Source organism: Triturus cristatus, chromosome 3_2, assembly GCF_964204655.1.
Source record: "Triturus cristatus chromosome 3_2, aTriCri1.1, whole genome shotgun sequence".
Classification (NCBI taxonomy): Eukaryota; Metazoa; Chordata; class Amphibia; order Caudata; family Salamandridae; genus Triturus; species Triturus cristatus.
The window spans coordinates 560,308,332-560,331,000 of NC_140584.1; the positions used below are offsets into that span (position 1 = coordinate 560,308,332).

Genomic DNA, 22,669 nt, shown 5'->3' on the forward strand with positions numbered 1-22,669 from the left:
GGCCTCATTGATCGGCATCAGGGGCTCCGAAGATGCTGCTGCCGGCTGAACCACCTCAGTCAGGAGGTTATTCCTGATTGCCACCGTAGAAAGCTCGAGGCCCAAGGCCTCAGCCACTCTACCCAACACCACAGCATAGGACGCTGCCTCCTCCATGGCCACGGGGGTGGGGGGGGAAGCATACCAAGGTCTGGGGAGGTATCCAGACCACTGGCCTCACCCAGCTCCTGTCTCCAGTCCGGCTCTTCAAGCTGGTCTGATAGAGGGTCAACAGACCTCTCACAGTCCTCCTCACCCTCCTCTGGCTGCCACTCAGGGTGATAAGGAACACCAGGGTAGAACAGAGGTAAAAAAAGTCCAGCTCCATGTCCAAGTCGAGGAGGAGGCTGGGGTCGACGCTGGCCGGGGACACAACCGGCGTCAGAGGTGGCGGAGGCGTCATCAGAGGAATCCGTGCCGGGGGTTGTGTTGTGAGGTTGACCGGCGCCGAACCGGATCCAGGCCTGGATCCCTGGGGGCCAGGGCCATCAACATTGAAGGCCTAGAGCTCCTAGCCATGTCCACAGGGCCCGAAGGCGTGCCGGCGGAGTCAGGTTGCTCAAAGATGGAGTGGAGGACTTCGTAAAATGAAGCTGGGCAGGGGACGCTCTGGCTCCATGGAAGGGAGGTAAGCTCGAAGCCGTCCCATTAGGCTCCACGGGTGGACAGAGGACGACGACCTTCCACATACCGCATTGTGTCAGTCGAAGGACGGAGAGAAGGCGAAGAGTGATGATGCTTCTTCGGCTTCTTATTGTGCTTCGACTTACCTGATGATGAAGACTTTGAGTAGGAATGATATAGTGACTCCGCGAATGGTCCCGCGACCTCCTTTTCGACCGGCGCAGAGCTGACTGCCGGGCCTCCAGAAGCTTTCGGGACCGCTCCTGCAAAGTCTTTGGGTTTGTGGCCCGACAGTCGGAGCACGACTTCGGGTCGTGGTCGCACTCCAGGCACCAGAGGCACACAAGGTACGGGTCCGTGACCAACATCAACTTGTGACAGGAGTCCCAAGGTTTTAAGCTGGTCCGATGATGTGACATCACTACGTGCACCAGGAGTCGAACAACTCAAAAAAGATGTTGAGGAAAGTCGGAAAAGTGTTAGTAAAAAATGTACTAAGGGTACCGCTCTTTCTGGATCTGTGCTGGCTGGCACAGAAAAAAGAAAGAACTGACTTCAGCACGCAGGGGTGGCATCTAAGTAGATATGTTATGTCATCCTGGCAATCAACGCCACCTACTGACGCCCGGGGTTACTGCTGAGAAAAAATTCTCTGGATCCAGTCTGATGCCAGGGGATACTTCTAAGGTAAGAAATCTATAACTAATAGTCTCTTTCAGATTTCTGTGCTGTAAGAGGGGATAGAGCAGAGGCAGGCCTGCACTTGTTCCTGCAGTCCTTGTCTGATCTGCATTTTATTTTGTTGGGAGGTTTTCCAGCTGGTAAAATCAGATGGGATCACCAGGCCGGTTGTGATCAGACAGAGTAGTATCCCACATGGGTCTATGAGTCCAGGATTGTGACAGCTATCATCAGGGATATTGGGGGCCCCCGGCCAAATATAATTTGGGACCCCCTGCTCGGAACAACTCCAAATGTATTACCCATTTTCATCTCATTCACGCTATCGGCAACTATGGTCTAATCATTGACAGCCCTCTTAGATGGCCTCCAAAATTTAATGGGACCCCAGTCCTTCAGGGGGGCTCCATTCAGTGCAAAGCCTTTGAATATTTACGAGATATTGGAGACCAGGGAAGGGGTTTTTGATTCATTTTGATAATTTTCGCGTTATGCCACAATCTGGGACTGAATTGAAAGCTTAATGATGGGGCCCCTAGAAAGGTGGGAGCCATGGGCCAGAGCACACTATGCCTATGCCCTAAAATGTCTCTGGCTATCATAGTGGCAACACAACCCCCCCCGCCGTCCCCACCACCACCTGCACCAGCACAGTTGATCGATTCTTGTGAATCATTAGGCCTTCCTTAGGATGCAGCTGCCTTCAAGTAATCCCAGGCCATAACAGCAGCTTCATTTTATTTCCTTACTACTAGTTTGTTGTGATAACATTTGGATTGCTGAATATGATTATGCTAGAGAAAGTAGCTGACTGTCTGAAAAAGCAAAGCCAGGAGTAACCCATGATGCAGCTCAAATGTGGCTGCCACTGCCTTGCTGCTTGAAACCTGCACTGGCCTATTTCATGCTACAACTGCTGTGATTGTGATTCCTGTGGCTACTCTGCCTCACTACCATGAGAGTGAAGTGTAGACATGTACTGGCCCAGTGTTCAGAGCCGCAGTGGATTGAACCCGTGATGCAACATTTGGGGCCCAGTAGCCTCAGTCTGGCCTGCAGCACGACATTAGCAGAACTAATATTGCTTGCACTAGCGGCACATTATATAATACCTCTGCATCGTTTGCTTTGGGTCACCCTGTTGAATCATTGTAGGAGGCTGGCTTAGTATATGGTGCACACTTATTTAAGTGAAGCACCTTGAACTAATCAAGACAACCCTTATGGTGATTTTAGTGGTCTTAGACAACCATAGAAAGCTCTCTAAGTTGTAGCTGTGGAGAGCAGCCTTCAGGCTTAGTCCAGAAGAAGTTTTACACAGTTTGTTTTACCAGAACTAATCATACAGTGTAGGTTAAACGAAAAAGAACCACACAGTGTAGTTATAAAATAGTTATATTTATTATACACCATCACTAACACATTGGTATATCTCCTACCCGGAGATGTCAACATAATTCAGACAGTATTTCAGGTAAGTCGGACAAATACACAGTGGTCTTTAGGGGGAGACCAAACCATATACTAAGATAACGGAATGCGAACTGTAACGGAAGTAGAGACTTTGACCAGAAGAACTGGGGACCCAAGGAACCACCCAGGGTAAGTACCCAGGAACCCCACATAGGCTGTGTGCAGAGTGGAAACAAAGCTGCATACTCAATACAAGTCAATGGGAAAGTTGCAGTTGTAGTTTTCTAGAAAGACCCTTCCCAGAGGACCGTGAAGTTAGAAGGTTGGAGAGTCACCCCATCCGTGGATACTCCAGGAACCAGGATACCTACACCAGGGAAGCTGGGTGCATAGGTGACGTCGGGAACCGCCGTAGACCACAATGGAGGACTTCAGTAAAGATGCCACTGGCAAAGAAGGTGAAAGAGTCCACTGGAATTGAAGGATGGATTCTTGAAGAGGAGTACCTGCAAGCAGACTGGACAGAGTTTATGCCCCTCTGAAGTGACCAGGAGACCAGTGACTTTCGAAGATGTAGGAGAGTTGACGGCGACCTTGTCGATGCAGCTGTGAGGACCGGGCAACACTGTGGAGCCATTCACAAGCTGTCCCACATTGGAAGTCGAGAACCAGGAGGTCGGTGACTAGCGGGAGCACCAACCAGCCTTGGCAGCAGCAACAAATGTGGTAAACTAAGAAGGGGCAGTGTCAGAAGAAGCAAGGTCTAAGGTACTCACCAAGTTCAGGGGAGTCAGAGCAGGCCCTGAGCAAGAAGGGGAGCCCAGGGAAGCCAAAGAAGATCCTCAAGAGGACCCACAGGCCGAAGACGCAGTGGCTAGCGGAGGACTGCAAGCAGCTCACCAAAGGTGCAGGCTTACAGTGCAGAGGATGTGGTGGGGATGAAGACCTTAGTAGGAAGAGATGCTGAAGGCAGGAGCTTCTTGTAGCCCGAAGATCTTTGGAGGACAGAGTCAACAAGCCTTGGCAACAGCAAGTTGATGATGTGCACAGGGGTTCTGTTCCAGCGGTTCCGATGAGGGATACTAGCCTCAAACTTGCTGAGAAGACAGTACAGGCCTCGAGGGAATTGCAGAACCACCAGCCGTGTTCCTCAGCCTTTCAGAGTCTGTGGGACCTCAGGAGCAGCAGACTGGTCAACTTCGCTTTGGTGCTGGCAGATGTAAGGAAGTGACTCCTTCACTCCATGGGAGATTACATCGGGTGCCTTTGATTCCCACAGGCCTGGAGAAGAACTTGAATGAAGACTGCCCAGGACGACGAGACCAGGAGCAGCAGAAGTCTTCCATGATGCAGTCTCAGTTCCAGGCGAAGTCCAACGAAGTTCAAAGTGCCTAGACGGTAGAAGTAGAAGGGGTTTCGGATCTGAATCTTGTCCCACGGTGAATCTGAAGAGCCACCCACAGCTAAGCCCTTATATACCCTAGGGAGAGGGTTGGGACAATTCAGGGATCCCTCTCAGAGTAGATGCTGGACAGAGGGGAGGATACTCCCATGTCATTTGTCCAGATTCGCACCAGTGCTTGAGCCAACTGCTCCGTGAACTGGTTCCAACTGGAGTATGCAAGGAGGGCTCCAAATGTGCCCTTAAGTAGTCTGGTGGGGCTATCAAGCTCCTCCACCACATCCCATTACACTAAGTCCTATCTGGGAGGTGGTCACACCTGACTGTTACAGGAAACCTATTGTTCTACCTTCCCCTGCTCGAGCTCAGCTCAGCAACAGGAGGGCAGAATAGTGTCTGTGGTTGGCAGCAGCACTAGCTAGCTGTTAGACCCTGAAATGCTAGTACGGGAATAAAGGGTGGCTCCCTAGGGGAGCCCCCAGTACATGGGATCCTACATCCAACACTGGAATCGATGTTGGGGTAGGATACCAACATGTTTGATACCAAACATGACCGGTTTCGGTGCAGTCCCTATATTGTTAAACATCTCGTAATTTAATTGATGTCCACTATATGTATTAAAGGGGTGACCACACTTACAAAGTCTGTAGAATCTACTCCTGGGTTTGTAGGGGGTGTACTGCTTATGCAGGGCACCCTTACATTTATAACCTAGGACCCTGCCTTCAGGATTGAGAGGCCTGCCTTAGTAGTGACATTTAAAGTTTTTAAGTGCAGTGACCTCAGATATGCAAGGAAATTTATATTTGTGGTGAGTGGTGCTAGCACCAGCACACACAGGCTGCAATGGTAGGCCTGCAGTCAAAATTTGAGTGGTCTCTCATGGGTGGCATAATAAATGCTGCGGCCCATGGAAGACCTCTGGTGTACGTATTCCCTGGGTACCTTAGTACCATATACTAGGGACTAAGAAGGGTACACCAGTAGTCAATTAGGAAGGTACCAAAGTACTTACCATAGTAACATTTAGGGAGAGAGCAACTTAACTGGGGTCCTGATTAGCAGGATCCCAGTCAGATTAGTCAGAAAACAGCATAATACCTGCAAAAAGTGGGGGTAACCATGAAAGCAGATCCTGCTTTCCTACCTCATTTTCTTTTGCTCCCACCTTAATCACCTGCCACTGACTACAAAAAGCTATGAAGCTATTATTGTTTTTAATAATAGCGGTGTTTATTAAGGGCCTACCCATCTTTGGAAGCATAATGTTTGAGGATCCCTGATGTTACTAAAAGAGTATGTAGTTCTCTGTAAAAATCATTTTTGCAAATAACTAACACATCTAGCATTACAGATAAGTAACGTTGCACAATAACTGACTTTACCACACCCTGAGAGAAAAGTTAAACATTTTGCAGATGCAATGCCATCTTGTTCAAACTGATGTTTTGTAAACTTTGATTGCAGCATATGCAAACATCACAGTGAATTCTTATTTATACTTTAGGTTATTCTAAGTAATGAAGATTTGAGTATACTGCTTAAAATTATTTTGGAAAATATCGGAGAAGCAGAGAAAGGACCAAGCACAGGAAAACCATTTATGAAAAAGGAAGGTAAGGAGTTTTATCTAAGAGTCTGTGCTTAATTAATCATGGAATGTCGTTTTCAGATGCATTTCTTGTGTATATAGAACTCTATCTCTTTTAACCTAATTTCATTTGCTGTAAAAAAAAAAAAAGTTATTCTTTTTTCCTGAATGCTAAGATGCACTAGAGGTATATGGTTAAAATAGATATGCCAGCTTTGTATATTTCTTAAATCAACAATTTAATGTCTGAATGGCCAGTTTCTTCATTGATAGCTAGCATTTTATATGTGAGTACATGCTCCATTGAAAATCGTTACTGTCTGTTTCTTGTGGAGATTTTTCTAGAAATGTTTAGGGCATCATAAATTAGTAAATTCTGGTCATTGTCAATATTAAATGCATACGCTACATCTTGGTCACCATCATATACATCAGGAATATTGATGCAGGAGAGTGTACTGAGAGACTGGTTAGTGTTTGCAAATACTGTGACTCGTGGTATGGTAACCGTAACCTAAATGATATATCTGATAGAGACATCTAACTGCAGATTACTTACTTTAAAATCCTCTCCCAGCCGCAAGATTGGATTCAGAATTTTCCCCCCCTCCATAGTACGTCCGGTTGTCTGCAGAGGGTGTCACGTAAATCCATATCTACGTCGCCCCCTGGATATGATGTCGATGGAGTCCATATAATCCCCTTCCGACAAGCTGACATCAGTTCCTGCTTTTCCTGTTTGCAACATGGATCCGGAGCAGTTAGGGGGCCTTTTTTAGGCCTATATCGATGTTTTGTTGAGAGAACAGTGTGCTTTTTTTTGCGATGTCGTCCGGGTTTAAACCCTGTGGATTTTGTGACAGACAGATGTTGAATAACGGAATTAAAGCGCACAGAGAAACAGTACACACTATTGTTCAATTCTAAAATCAAATCAATGCAGTGCTCAAGAGGAGAGATGTCAACCAGCATCCCCGATTAAACATAAGTGAAACAGTAGCTCTGAGCACACGCAAAATTGAGTCGAAAGAAATTAATCTGAAAGTCTTCAGTGTGTCAATCTTTAATCAGTCCTCTTCTTACACCAACCAACACATGTTTCGTCTTTGAGTGCATTCACCCACAACTTCCTCAGAGCTTTGTCTTACAATTAAAGTCTTGGAGCCCAACACCCATTTAACCTTTAACCAGATTCACGTAGCGTGACTTATATTTATTTATTAAACAATTTTTATTAAGGAAAAGAAAAGAAAAACATAAGGCAATGACAAGACAATAGTTGGGTCTACAGTATTCTCTGTGGCGGGGGGCCTCCCTCCTGCCGTGGGTCGCGCTAATTAGGCCTCGCGGTGCACGGCAAAACAGACACAGACAATGGATATGTATTAAACACCGACTGCCGCTGCAGCTCCTCCTCCTTTATTATATAGACGCACTCACGCCAGCCGGCGTGAGCGTAGGAGCAGGAACTGACGAATGCGCGCCAGCGGGGAAAGCTGGTGCACCAACTGTTACACATAACGTACGCCCACATCGTAAATATTTTACCTAAAACCTGCAGGAGGGCACAACAGGAAGTAATCCAAAATAAAGTACGACAGCCACGCTGCGCGAAAATAAAATAGAGATTATAAACTGTACGTGGCCTACCAATTTGAAACAGGTCGGTGAACTGTTAATGCAAAAAAAACTCACCGAAACTAAAATCCACATGAGCCATGAAACCCAGCCACAGAACAAGGCGTTTCCGAGTGGGTAAATCAAGCCGATGGTTCCAAATCAAAGCGAGTAATGACCTACGAGGTCAGTACCACAGGTGATCAACATCCTGAATAAACACAAAAGATCCCAGTGTAACCATGCAGAAACCCAACCAGACAAAATAATGCCAATACTATGAAGCCAAACCCAAACTCACCAAAGCATAGTGCAAGGCTACACCATCCACATCGCCAGATCCAAAAGCCCTGAATCCAACCAGTACCGGAGCGCGCAATATTGAGTGACTCCACGTGCAAGAGTGCTGCCCCAAAGTTTATACACCAAGCCATTCACCAGCTTAAAGCCACAGTGCAAGCTGATTGGAAAACAGTGAACAATAAAGAATGCGAAGATAAGAAAAACAAAAAGCAAAGCAAGTTAAAAGTGCTAGCTATTTAGCAGACGTGTGAAATAAAACCAAAAATAATGCAAGAGAGTCAAGAGAGTTCAAACATTGTGACAAAAGTTGTCCAATGAAAAAGTAACACTAAAGTTGAAGTGTGAGGTGACCAACCTAATTAGGCACAATATTAAGGTCTCCAGCATAGAGAACAGTGATTACACATTGTCATAAAAGCAAACTGTGTAATGATTATATGACTGTAACCCATTATTACAAAACAGGCATACCTAAGTGACAATGCTTACGCACATACTTGTTCACAAGATCATACATTAATGGTCATAAGAATGTGACTGATAAAGCCTACATCGAGTACAGAGTAACAGTGACATGAATGTAGTAAAATCACTAGATAACATAACAGTCGCCTATCTGTCCTGTAGGTGGGTAGAAATGTATAAAGTCCACAGTGATGATTAGAAGTCATAAACCCAATCGCATAAATAAATATATATGTTACGTGTAACATCTGCATTGGTACAATAGGCTTACATCAGACCCGCTTTACAAATGAGACAACTTGTGGTGAAAACTAGACACTGGCTCAAAACAATTAAAACAACATATAGAAAGAACATTGTGACACAAACAGAACATGTGAGTAAAGAATGCAAACAAATATCAGACTTGGAGAAAACGACATAATTTCAAAAGCCACAAAGTCAGAGAAAACAGGAAAATTCAAGTTTATCAATTAACCCTTTGGGAATAAGAGTGTCCAAATAGCGTATCCAGTATGTCTTGCACTGAGACAAATATTTAGACATGTCCCTGTCACGTGTCATCACCTCTTCTATAATGGTGAATCGAAGTTGAGCTATTGTGTGGTTGTATTTGTGCTAGTGAGCTGCAAGTGGTAAAGTGATGGTTTTTGTCCTTATACTTCTTTTATGCTCTGGGATGCGTGTGCGTAAAGACCGTTCTGTCTTGCCCACGTAGTACATCCCACATGGGCAACGTATCATGTAAATGACACAATGGCTGTTACAGTCTGCAGTAAAGTTCAATCTGATTTTCTTGCCAGACCAAGGATGGAATATACAATCTCCAACTAACACATTATTACAATGGGAGCAATTAAAACCTTTGCACATGCCCTTATGTGTCACTTTTGTGTCAGTTTCAGACTTAGAAAGAAGTTCTCTCGAATTTTGAGACCGCTTATATGCGAAGATCGGAGGATTCAAAAACATGCCTCGGAAGTCTGGTTCAGACTGTAATAGTTCCCATCTTTTCAAAATCACTTGTTTGATGGCAGCTGATGAAGTAGAGTAAGTGGACACAAAGACTTCTCTATTAGATGGTTGCTTAATCTGCTTCTTCAACAAGGTCTCACTTTGTAAATCCTGCACTCGTTTCTCAGCTTCCTCAATAATCTCTACTGGGTATCCACGGGTCAAGAATCTTTTCCTAGTTTCATGCATGGAAGTTTCCATTTTAGACATGTCGGAAGTAATACTTTTGGCATTTTCAGAATTGTGACTTAAATTAAAATCCGACTTTACCATTAAAGAGGTTTTTAAATTACACTTCTTTAAACACCCAATTCGACATTCCTACTTGCTCTCAGTTGAAAGTTATCACTTATTAATTATAATAAAGTGACCCAATGTAGGCCTTACAGTAGTAAATGTAAGGTTTTTTTTCACTACCAGGACATGTAAAACTTAAAAGTACATGTTCAATGTATTAAATACGCTGCACCCTGCCCTCAGGACTGTTTAGGGCCTACCCTAGGTGTAGCTTATCTGTATTTAAAAGGTAGGTTTAGACCTGGTAAAATGTTTACTTTGCCAGGTCAAAATGGCAGTTTAAAACGGCACAATCAAGCAGCAATTGCAGGCCTGAAAAATGTTTCAAGGGCTACTTAAGTGGGTGGCACAATCAGTGCTGCAAGCTCACTAGTAGCACTTAATATACATGCCCTGTGTACATGTAGTACCACTTTACTAGGGACTTACACATAAATGAAATGTGCCAATTGAATATAAGCCAATATTTCCATGTTTAAAGGCTGGAGCACAGGCACATTAGTAGTGGTTAGCAGTGGTAAAGTGTGCAGAGTCCTAAATTCAGCAAAAACGTCAGAATAAAAAAAAAAAGGAGGGAAGGCGAAAAGCTGGGGGGGAAACCATGGCAAGGATGTCCGGTCCACCACTTTTTCTCTGCCAGTGTGATGTCAATCAGTTTTGACTTTTTGAAAGTTTGTACCAACCAGTTGAATGAATAATAATACCCTGCGATCATCATAGATGGCTGATTGTGTTTTCTTTGTTGCATTTGCCCTGTGAAGAGGCTTACAGCCTTCTCTTCTTGTTTGTAATGCTTTAGGTTCAATCTTGAGTGTGTAAGCAACTCGCTAAGTTGTGAGGGTGTTTAGTGCTAACCTTCGCATTCGAGAACATGATGTAATTATGATTTTGAGTACTTATTAAATTTTTTATTAAGTCTTTGATCAGTATTTTTATTCTGGTCTACTGTTAATTGTGTTTAATTTTGTTCAGGGCTGCGTCCCACATCATCCCGCTCTGTGATACCTGTCTGGGGGCCCATAGGCCTTATTCACCGGGCTGGGGCATTCACCTGCCCCGATTGGCCACCAGGACTTGTTCCACAGGGGCTGGCCTGGGCCGAATTCCATCACCTCTGTCTTATCTGTATTTATTTTTAGGAATCTGCGATTCATCCAGGTCATAATCTCAGTGAGACAGACGTGGAATCTGGCTGATGTGGTCTCAGGCTGATTGGTGACAGAGATGACGAGCTGTGAATCATCAGCGTAGGAGACCAGGGCAAAACCGTGCCTCCTGATAAGTATAGCCTGTGGGGTGACGAAGAGATTGAACATGGTTGGCGAAAGGGCAGACCCCTGTGGCATGGAAGGTGGAAACTGTCTGATTTCATGCCCCCCCCCCCACTCGTCCACCACCCTGCGGATCTCTTCGATAGTGAGGATCAGGGCAGATTCGGTGGAATGGCGTGAGCGGAAACCATGCTGGGAGGTGTCCAGTAGATTATTAGCATCTAAGTAGTCAGTCAGCACTGTTTTCAGTTGATTTTCCAGGATCTTGGCCACACTTGGTAGGCCGGCAATAGGGCGATAGTTTTTCGGATCGATGGGGTCCTATTAGGTTTCTTTAAAAGGGGTGTAATTGATGCTTTTTTCCAAATTTCTGGATAGCAGCCTGATTCCAGGACTTGGTTTAAGAGGGGGGTGAGATTGTCACAGATCTTATGGGCAGCCTGATATGATGCATGACAGTGGGGGGACAGGGGTCAGTAGGTGAGCCGGTTTTTATAGAAAGCACGAGTTTTTGTACTTCCTTGCTTGTTATTGGCTGGAAACAGGATAGTCTGCAGTGGGTTAGTCCCATTTGTACTTTTGTATCCTGAGGCACTGGGGTAGTAAGAAAGTCGTTGTAAATTCCTTGCATGAAGTGATAGAGGCCATTAACACACAGATATAGGGGGCAACGTTTCAGGGGTGAATATGATGTTGCTACAGAGAGGTTTTAGAGAGTGTTAGCAGTGATGTGGGTCACTGCTTTACATTAATCAATGATATGGGAAAGGAAGGGTCCTAGTCAATTTGAGCGAGATTGGAGACAGGAGAGGAAGGGGGTGGAGAAAAGGAGCAGGAAAGAACTTCATCACTGAGAGGCAATGCAATGAAATTGTGTTAGTGCTCAATCAGCTAACTCTACAAGCTGTTGCCGATGTTCACTACAATGTGGTCTGACCATTCTTCGACATCCAAGTAGGAGAGCCAAAAATTATTAGTGGGGAAGAGGTGACCAAATTTTATCTGCATTCCCTGAAAGGAGGAGTGGGAGATGGGAGATGTTGGCTTGAGGCATGAACAGACTATACAATTGGGAAGTTAGATATGGAAACAAAAAATGCCAGCCAGGAAAAAGAAAAAACAGTAGAAGGGTGAGGTAAGGTGGATGAGGGGGTAACAGAATTATGGAAAGCAATAAGCTGTGCATGAATATCAGATGGTAAACCTAGATTAATCAAGATCAACCTTTTTACTGAGGGGATGAGTAAAGCAGGTTAATGGTTCTAGTTATTCCTAACATTGAATACAGTAATGCAGAACCAAAAGATTAATCGGTATGTTTTTGGTTATAATGATAGCAACAGTGGTAAGACATATTTCATCGTTTGTGTAAATAGTTCAGGTTGGGTAGATTTTGCATCTGTATTGTCTGTTTTTCAAGAGCGATCTGGATTGACCTCTTTCTCTTGTGTAGCACTTGATGTAGTGCTTCTTTGTTCACATGTCTGTTGTGGAGTCTAGGGCATGGTTGTTGAAGTTGTAATCTCTTCTGAAGTGGTTGGGCTGGTAATATTAATTTGGTTGACTTTTGGAGAATTCTATATTTGTTGATTCAGGCGTTACAGATTCTCCGGTTTCATGTATTCTCTAGTCTTGTAATTAAGTGTCACAATCGTGGCGGGCGGGTCCTGTCAGATCATATTTAATGCCCAGTTCTTTAGCCTTTGGGATTTGGCAAAGTGATGTCTCCCAAAACCATGCATAAATATGTAAGCCTGACCTCATAGAATAGGGGAAATACTTTTGTTTGAGGTTTTTATCACCGGGCATACCTGCTGGTGTCTATAGAAGTAGGCGGGACATGTTAGTGGAGCCATTCAGTCTAGCTCTATGAGGCCTCTGCATTTCTAGGATTGTCAAACAGTTGCGTGCAAGAAAACAATAATCTCATGTGCGTCGAGCTTTTCTGGGATTCTATAGCAACTGACATTGTCTCATCTTCTGAGTATATAGTGTTTTTGTTTAGTGCCAGACATCCAGTTCCCACCCAGAGGATGCATCCGCACATTCTATCTGATAAAGTCATCTAGCCACAGATTCCTTAACTTTTGAATTCTCCACAGACGTCAAATTGGATCCTAAAGATTTTTAGCAGTACCTCTGCGCAACGGCAGCCGGCGTCGTATGACTCCGTGATGACGTCGGCTCCGGTTGTGAGATAACTGGAGTCCTATAAGTACTCTCTGGAATGTGGACGTCAGTTTCTTCTTTTCCATAACGCGGATCAGTAGAAGTGGTTCTAATGCCGTTTTCTTGCCTATTTCTACAAAGTTTTGTCGGTAGGAACAATGTGCCTTTTCTTCATGCCTTCAGGCTTTAAGCCTTGTGGGTCTTGTACTCGACAAATGTCGGTTACAGACCAGCATTCAGTTTGTATGTGGTGTTTAGGAGAATGCCATGACTCCGAAGAATGCAGCTTCTGCCAGAAGGAACATCTTATGAAGCTCTTGGTGGCGTGGCTGACTAAGTCTTCGGATGCTTCTCATCATTCTCAGTCTTCAGCGTCTCCTTCGGGGGGCCATTTGTGAGGCCGTTCCAGGAGCCAGAGCGGTTCATGGGGACGTTGCTCTTCATCGACGTCCCAAGGTAAGCACAGGTGATTGAAGTCGCAGCACCCCCTGGCTTCGCTGCATGGAGGCCATCTCCCAGGGCTCCTCCTGTGCCTCTCCGTCTTTCTGGGAACCGGGGCTTCGATGACCCAGATGGAGTATTATAATTTGCTTCATCTTATATTTGGACCCCTACCTCCCTCTGAAACACTGTCGGGCCCCATGGGGGTGAGAGTAGTCGCCCTCCGTGTTAGTTGGGCTATCTGAGTCGTTGGGCCGGGGTCAGTTGACATCGGTCAACTCCTCTGCGGCACCGGTGCACATCCTTTTGGGGTCCCCACCATCGGCGTCCATTCTTGATCAGCCAACTCCGGCTCTAACGGCAGTGCCGGTCGTAGTCATTTCTCCTCTTTTCCCTCGACGTCGAAACATAGCCTTCTCGGCGTAAAGCACCGAGTCGATAGAGCCAACTGAGGGAAATGTTGTTTTTCCACTTCCCTCTCAGGGTGAGGCTTCTGGCAGTCATCTTGTGGGTTATGCAGAGGAGTGTGGGCTGTTACAGCCTATTTCTGAGGTTATTCCACCTCTTATGGAGGAAAATTGGGGTTCTGCACTTGGTGAGGCTAGTGGACTGGAGTCTCCCCAGTTTTGGGAATACTGTCTCTGCCTAGTCTTGCTTATGAGGCAAGTTCCTCCTTTGCAGATATGTTGAAGAGAGTGGCTGTAGTCTATGATGAAGTCCACTGAACCCCTCATTGATGTCCTTTATCAAGGTCAGATGAAGGTGGAGCGTGTTCTTCCATAGAGTAATTCCCTGTCCGACATATTGTTAAGTACTGGGGCTAACCCTGATACAGGGGTCTCGGTAGACCGTGCTATATATTGTAGGCACCTGCCTGCTCCTGAGGAGCCAGCTTGTCTCCTCAGGCATCCTACCTTGCATAGTCCGGTGGTTCAGGCTGATGCACACTCAGAGTGTGGATTTCCTGCCTAAGGTTCCATAAAGAGTCTAGGACACAGGATTTATGTTTTTCTTCAGCTAGTTCTGCTTTTAAGGTCCACTAACATGTCTTGTGTTCTTGGGTGTTTTCTCACGCTTTGTGGGATTCTTTGTAGACATTGTTGCTACTACTGCTGGAGGATCTCCATTTTAATTTTGAACAGTTGAATAGAAATCGCCGACGGGCAGCTAAGCTGATAATTAGATGTGGCATGGATACTGCTGATTCAGTAGGTAGGGCCATGGCATCCTCTGTTGCACTTCGGCTTTGTGCATGGTTAAGAACCTTGGGGTATTCAGAGGCTGTCCAAGCAGCTTTGGTCAATTTGCCCTTTTTGAAGGCACCCATCTTTTTGGTGCCCAGGCCGGCTTTTCGGTGTTTACATGTTAGAAGAAGTGGAACGGAAGCCTAATTTCTCTTTTTCTAAGTAGATACTCCTTTGATTTTTTTCCCTATACTAGGGTTGTTTGGGAGATATTAGTCTTTTGTTTCTTACATGGATGGCCATGGTATGGGTACCATGATGGTATAAGTGCCACTTGTTGGTGACACCCGATGTGGTGTTTCTGCGGTTAGCAGATATTAATGTTTCAATACAGTCTGCAAAAACAACAGTTGGTGGACAGAATGCAGAACACTGTCATACATTCACCCCAGTACAGAGATCTGGGCCTAAAGCCATCGTTTTTATTGCTCACCATGCCGTTCCAGTTTGAACCCAGCCATATGCAAATCAGTCTTGACCCTGTGCCCCATGGGAACAGTCCAGCCCGAACTGCCAAGCCAGGTCCTCCCTGGACTGGAAACAAGCATCCTAGGACCGGTTTCGGAGTTTCACCCCTCTTCAGCCAGGATAGCTTGATTCCAATGGCATGGCGAGCACGGGACCCATGTCTGGGAATACCCTTCCCACTCGGGGTGACAAATGCAAAAACAACAGTTGATGGACAGAATGCAGAACACTGTCATACATTCACCCCAGTACAGAGATCTGGGCCTAAATCCATAGTTTTTTTTGCTCACCATGCCGTTCCAGTTTGAACCCAGCCATATGCAAATCAGTCTTGACCCTGTGCCTCATGGGTACAGTCCAGGCGAAACTGCCAAGCCAGGTCTTTTGCTCAATACAGTCTTTGACAGCTTATGTGGTACGGGGATACCTATTGAATAGGTTTTAATCTTCCCTTTTTCCTGTGATGATGGGATTCACGCTCAAGAGGTCCTTTGCTCGTGAAGTTATTTCCGGTTAGGAAATTTACCTATGTCACATGCTTCTTTGGAAGCAGTTCGGTATGCTGATATGCATTACTTTTGACTTTTAGTATCTCTTATAGGGAGATCTTGCTTATGTCCTTTGTGAGGCAAGTTATACAGAGAGAATGCTTATTTTTTTAGACTACTCTGATTTTCTACTCCAGCGCAATTTTGGGTTCTTTCAGCGGTCTATGCTTCTGGTCTGACCGAGGATCCCATTAGGATAGTCTTTTCTTTTCATTCCTTTGTTTGATTGCATACCTTTGCACTCATTTTGGCAGGGTTAACTCTTCTTGACTCAGGTGGTGCATGGATTGTTTTTGTGTAGGTGGTTTTTGCAAAGGTTATGCTAACCTATGAGAGGGATATGTTGGATTTTCCACATTGTGCATCCCATGTCTGTGCATGGGGTTTTGTTCTCAATATATATTTCTCTTTCTTGGAGAAGTTACATATAGCAGGTTCGAGGTGTCTATTTTTATTCTTCTGAATGATTATACTACTATTAGTTATCCTTCATCTGGCAGTTATATTGTTATTTTGCTTTCATTCTTCAAACATGGTTGTTCCGTGAATACTGCCAGTAATGTTATTTGGGATGCAGTGTCAGAATATTTTAACGCTAAGAGGTTAGCTTTCACAGTTATTTCCTGCGTTTTCTGGGAGGATTCCTTTATTCTTAAAGAGAATGTTCACTTCTATGGTTCTTCTCTGCCTTAAGAGCATCCTGAGTTGTCCTTCCCATATACTTTTATATGCTTGGTGTAGTTACTTTTCCTGTCTGGGGGTTGGATGTCCTCTGTTTCCTTGGTGATATTTTCTTCCTCTAATCAGCAATTGCTCTTTTTGTGGCTTACAGCCGTTTCGGGTTCGATTTTTAAGCATATGGTCTCTAATATATATATCTGAAAGAAACACGTTAGTTAGATTCCTCACCTTAGAATATCCCCAGGCGTCAGACTGGATCCGGAAGATTTTTCGTCAGCAATACCCCTTGCGCGTCGCTAGGCGTCGTCTGCGGCTCCGCGTCCGTCGTCGGCGTCGTGCGCCGGGATGACGTCGTCGGAGTACTTAAACGCCGCCCTCGCGCGCAGACGTCAGTTATTCTTTTTTCCGCGCCAGTAAGCGCAGATCCGGGAGAGCTACCCCTTTAGTCAATTTTTGACTAACTTTTTGATCCTTTTTGATCCTGTCAATCGACACCGGTGCCGGTAGGATGCCTGGGTTTAAAGCCTGTAAAGACTGTACCCGATTGATGTCGGTTACGGACCATCACCGCCGGTGCCTGTACTGCTTGGGCCTCGACCACGACGCGGAGTCATGCTCGGACTGTAAGGCCCTGACCTCGAAGGCTAGACGGGAGCGGTCCCGTAAGCTTCTCGAGATTCGCCACTCGGCTCCGCGCGCCTCTCAATCCCGGTCCAGGAGGAGGTCCAAGGATCGGTCGCGGAGCCGCAGCCGACGTCACCATCGGTCGTCGGGATCCAAGTCTTCAGGTAAGTGGAAGCATTCCAAGAAGTCCAAGAGGCGACATCGCTCTTCGGACTCCCCTCGCCGGTCGCGCGACTCGGCCGAGGGTCAGGGTGGTTCCACCCCCGCGGCACCGGCGGAGCCGCAGGCGCCGCGCCCGTCCCCATACCCTCCGGTCCCTGGGACTAACGCGACGCCGGCGGAAGTCAGTGCCTTCCTCTCGGCCATGAGGAACCTGGCTCCGCCGTCGGCGCCCGCTGGTGCGCCTTCGGGCCCCGCGGACCCGACTGGGCTGCCTTGCCTGCCGGTGGCTCCGGCCCCGGCACCGTTGACGGCTCCGGCCTCGACGCCGCAAGCGCCCGAGGGACCCGTTCTTGAGTCCCCGTCGACGCCGGTCGACCTCGTCACGCCTCCTCCGCCGGCGTCGACACCGGTACCACCCCCGACGCCGACGTCGACTCCGCTCGACGTCGAGCCCCAGTTCAGTCCCACTCCGGGCCCGGCGCCGGTCCGGCGTCGATGGCCGCCGAGATCGACGCCGCTAGAGACACATTATGTCTATCGCCCGGCTCCGTTACTTTCTCCTCTATACCAGGAGTCGGATGATGGGGACAACTGGGAGGGATCTGAGGATCCTATGGCCGTTCAGGCTCAACTGTCCCAGGGCTGGGCAGATGAACTGGGGGAGGCCAGTGGCCTGGATACCTCTCCAGACACTGGATTTGTCTCTCCTCCGACTGTGGCTTCGGAGGAGGGCGCTGCTTTCTCTGTGGTGCTGCGCAAGACGGCCGCAGCCCTTGGGCTCGAGCTGCCTGCCGTGGCTGTGAGGACTAACGTCCTTACTGAGGTGCTTCAGTCTGCAGCAAGCTCCACTGAGCCTCTGCTGCAATTCAATGAGGCCCTCATTGACGTTCTGCAGGGCACCTGGTCCAAGCCCTCCACAGTTCCTCCTGTGGACCGGAACGTCGCCAGGCGCCACCGCCCTGCTCCGGGCGACCCCAGTTTCCTGTCCCAACACCCTACCCCTGAGAGCCTGGTTATCCAGGCCTCCACCTCCCAATCCTCTTTCCCGACCGCCCCGCCGGACCGGGATTCCAAGAGACTAGAGCAGTTTGGCAAGAAGCTGTTCTCTTCCCTTAGTTTGGGCCTGCGGTCTTTGAACACCGCTTGTCTCTTGGACCGTTATTCCCACTCTCTGTGGGATGCGGTGGAGTACGCGCTGCCCCTGTGTCCGGAGGAGGTCCGGACACGACTTACCCAGGCTCTGGCCGATGGGAGGGATGCCGCGCGACATGCTATACGTTGTGGGCTTGACACCACGGAGTCGCTGGGTAGGGCCATTTCTACCACAGTGGCGCTTAGATGTCACGCCTGGCTGCGGTCCACGTCATTTTCGGGCGATGTCCAGAGCACTCTCATGGACATGCCGTTTGATGGCACTCGCCTGTTTGGCGAGAAAGCGGACAGTGCGCTGAACCGCTTTAAGGACTCCCGGGCTACGGCCAAGTCCTTGGACCTCTCGGCCCCGCGGTCGCAATCTTCCGCTTTTCGCCCCTTTCGTGGCCAAGGAAGGGGTGCCTCCTCACGTGCGCCTAGCCACCAGCCGCAGAACCAACCTGCGCGCGGTCGCGGACGTGGTTTCCGCTGAGGCGGTTCTGGAGGACGACGAGGTCAGCCCACATCCACCCCGGCAGCATCCGCCTCAAAGCCTTCCTAGTCCGAGCTTTCAGGCCCATTCCACGCCAGTGGGCGGCAGAGTTCGCCATCACCTGCTCCACTGGCGGTCCATCACATCGGACAGGTGGGTGCTGCAAATCGTCCGAAGGGGCTACTCCCTCCCCTTCGAGACGACCCCTCCAGCCATGCCACCGCAGAACCACCGTATCTCGGGGGATCATTTGAATCTTCTCCACGAGGAAGTTTCGGCCCTCTTGGCCAAGGGGGCCGTCCAGCGCGTTCCGAGTCCAGAAGTGGGTTGTGGTTGTTATTCCCACTACTTTCTGGTTCCCAAGAAGGGCAAAGGGGGCCTGCGCCCTATCTTGGACCTTCGGAACGTCAATGCCTTCCTCCGGAAGGAAAGGTTCAAGATGTTGACTTTGGCTCAGGTTCTAGCTGCCCTAGACCCCGGAGACTGGATGGTAGCGTTGGACTTGCAGGACGCATATTTCCACATCCCCGTCCTGCCGGCCCACCGGCGTTACCTGCGGTTCACGGTGGGCCAAGAGCACTTTCAGTTTACCGTGCTCCCCTTCGGCCTCACCAGTGCCCCTCGGGTGTTCACGAAAGTGATGGCGGTGGTCGCAGCTCATCTGCGCAGATCAGGGGTTCCAGTCTTCCCCTATCTCGACGACTGGTTGTTGAAGGCGGGCTCGCCCCAGGCAGTCGTCTCCCACCTCCAGACTACGGCGGATCTCCTGCATTTGCTGGGGTTTTCCATCAACGTGCCGAAGTCACACCTGAGTCCCTCTCAGAAGCTCCTTTTCATCGGAGCGGTTCTCGATTCGGCGCAGTTCCGGGTCTATCCACCGGAACAGCGGGTCCAGGATATACAGGCCCTGATTCCCATCTTTCGGCCTCTATCCTGGGTTTCGGTCAGGCTAGTGTTGCGGCTTCTGGGGCTGATGGCCTCCGGCATCCTACTAGTGCATCACGCCAGGCGGCGCATGCGGGCTCTGCAGTGGGACCTGAAGTTTCAGTGGGCCCAGCATCACGGAAACCTGTCCGACCATGTCTTGCTCTCGGAGGGCACTGCACAGCAGTTGCAGTGGTGGCTCACGGACCGCGATTGGGTCTTGGGCAGAAGCCTCTCCCTTCCCCAACCGGAGCATGTCGTAGTGACGGATGCGTCCCTCCTGGGATGGGGTGGCCATATGGGAGAGGCGGAGATCAGAGGCCTCTGGTCTCCGGCGGAGTCTCGTCTCCACATCAACCTGTTGGAGTTGAGAGCGATCCGGCTTGCACTGAAAGCCTTCCTTCCCTCTGTCAGGGGTAGTGTCGTGCAGGTGTTCATGGACAACACCACCGCCATGTGGTATTGCAACAAACAGGGCGGGGTGGGGTCGTGGACCCTTTGTCAGGAGGCTCTGCGCCTCTGGACGTGGCTGGAACACCAGGGCGTCACCCTAGTGGTTCAACATCTGGCGGGCTCTCTGAACGCCAGAGCAGATGAACTCAGCTGCCGGTGCATGATGGCTCACGAATGGCGTCTGAACTCCGAAGTGGCGCAAGGTCTCTTTCAGCAGTGGGGAGAGCCTTGGTTAGATCTATTCGCCACCGAAGAGAACGCGCAATGTCAGCAGTTCTGCGCGTTGGAATTTCCAAGGCGGCACTCGCTCGGCGACGCTTTTCGTCACGAGTGGAGTTGCGGTCTGTTGTACGCCTTTCCGCCTATACCACTTCTGCCCAGAGTGCTGAAGAAGATCAGGCACAACCAGACCCAAGTCATCTTGGTGGCTCCGTATTGGGCACGAAGGTACTGGTATCCCGAGCTACTCAGTATGTTGACCGATCCTCCGATACGTCTGCCCCTTCGGGAGGATCTTCTGTCGCAGCAGCAGGGGACGGTCCTCCACCCGAACCGGTCCAGCCTCCACCTCCATGCGTGGAGATTGAGCGGCGGCAGTTGATGCCATTTGACTTGCCTCCTGAAGTCTGTGATATCATTCTGGCAGCCAGGCGTCCCTCCACAAAGACGGTATACGCCTGCCGGTGGAACAAATTTGTGGCATGGTGCACAGCAAAGGCTGTGGATTCCCTTTCCGCCCCTCTTTCTGAGGTTCTCCTCTTTCTTCTTTCTTTGGCCCAGCAGGGCTCTGCCCTGGGCACCCTGAAAGGTTATCTTGCTGCCATCTCTGCCTTCTTACGGCTTCCTGATCAGCCTTCTCTTTTCAAGTCCCCTGTAGTTACACGCTTTCTAAAAGGCATTACTCACACGTTCCCTCCTGTCCCTTTTGTAATGCCTCAGTGGGACTTGAATCTTGTCTTAACATTCCTGATGTGCGCTCCCTTCGAGCCTCTTCACAATTGTCCTCTTCGTCTTCTGACTCTTAAGACTGCTTTTCTGGTAGCCATCACCTCGGCTAGACGGGTGAGTGAGCTCCAGGCTTTATCTTCAAAGCCTCCTTTTCTGTCTGTTCATCCGGACAAGGTTGTCCTTCGGCCTCGTCCCTCCTTTCCTCCGAAAGTGGTGACTCCATTTCATCTTGGGCAGTCTGTCACCTTGCCCACCTTCTTTCCGCCTCCGCATCCTTCCAAAGAGGAAGAGAGGCTCCACCGTCTGGACCCAAAACGTGCGCTCTCATTTTATTTGGACCGCACTAAGCAGTTCCGGGTGGACGACCAACTTTTCGTTGGATACGTGGGTGCTAAGAAGGGGAAAGCTGTGCACAAATGGACCATCTCTCGGTGGGTCGTTTTGTGCATCAAAATTTGTTACTCTTTGGCAAAAAAGGACCCTCCTGTTGGGCTGCTCGCCCATTCTACTCAGGCCACAGCGGCTACTACTGCTTTGGGACGGGGTGTCCATTTGCAGGACATCTGTCAGGCGGCGACGTGGGCTTCGCTACACACGTTTGCCAGGCATTATTGCCTTGACAGCCAAGTCCGGAGGGATGGCTTCTTTGGCCGTTCTGTTCTCCAGGACTTTCTGGTGTGATCTTGGTTCGCAGACCCACCACTGGGGATGGTATTGCTTGGGTATCTATTCTAAGGTGAGGAATCTAACTAACGTGTTTCTTTCAGATGAACAAGTTACTTACCTTCGGTAACGATGTATCTGTAAGAAACATTAGTTAGTTAGATTCCTTACCGACCCACCCATCCTCCCCGTTCTGCGAACTGACATCTAGGGTTAAGGTTGTCCTTTCAGGCCCCTAGATTTTATTTTTGGCACCAGTGTCGGTCTTTGCATGGCTTTGCGTTCCTGGCGCGGAAGGCTATGTACAAGAACTGACATCAGCGCGTGAGGGCGGCGTCTAAGTACTCCGACGACGTCATCCCGGCGCACGACGCCGACGACGGACGCGGAGCCACAGACGACGCCTAGCGACGCGCAAGGGGTATTGCTGACGAAAAATCTTCCGGATCCAGTCTGACGCCTGGGGATATTCTAAGGTGAGGAATCTAACTAACTAATGTTTCTTACAGATACATCGTTACCGAAGGTAAGTAACTTGTTCATATAGTTCAGGGCAAGAATAGATGATGGGCACTAATCAAATAATCATACTTCAAAGTGGCTGTGGCAGAAAACGTCACCGTTAGTCCTTTGTTATATCCAGAGTTCCGGTGTCCTTGCCATAGAGTGCAAAGAACATAAACTGTTGGATTATTTTGATCGCCTCTAACGTCTTTAGTCAAGCAAATACATCCAGTTCAAGAAATTTTTCCAGTGTACGGTAAAACAGTTCAAGAAAGTTTTCCCCGTGTATGGTCCAACGTCTGCGACCGAAATAATCCAACAGTTTATGTTCTTTGCACTCTATGGCTAGGACACCAGAACTCTGGATTTAACAAAGGACTAACATTGACGTTTTCTGCCACAGCCACTTTGAAGTACGATTATTTGATTAGTGCCCATCATCTATTCTTGCCCTGAAGAAGCCCTTTTTAAGGTGAAACGCATTGGCCGTACGCTT

General features: G+C 48.4%; 1 protein-coding gene across 1 annotated transcript in view; it reads left to right on the forward strand.

Annotated features, from left to right (window-relative positions):
• The window catches only part of VPS13C (vacuolar protein sorting 13 homolog C), a 2,873,871-nt gene that overhangs the window by 1,046,294 nt on the left and 1,804,908 nt on the right, over positions 1 to 22,669 (forward strand). Inside the window, exon 35 of the mRNA XM_085648297.1 lies at positions 5,670 to 5,778. Within this exon, the coding sequence (XP_085504423.1) occupies positions 5,670 to 5,778 (109 nt within the window). The remainder of the gene's footprint in view (positions 1 to 5,669; positions 5,779 to 22,669) is intronic.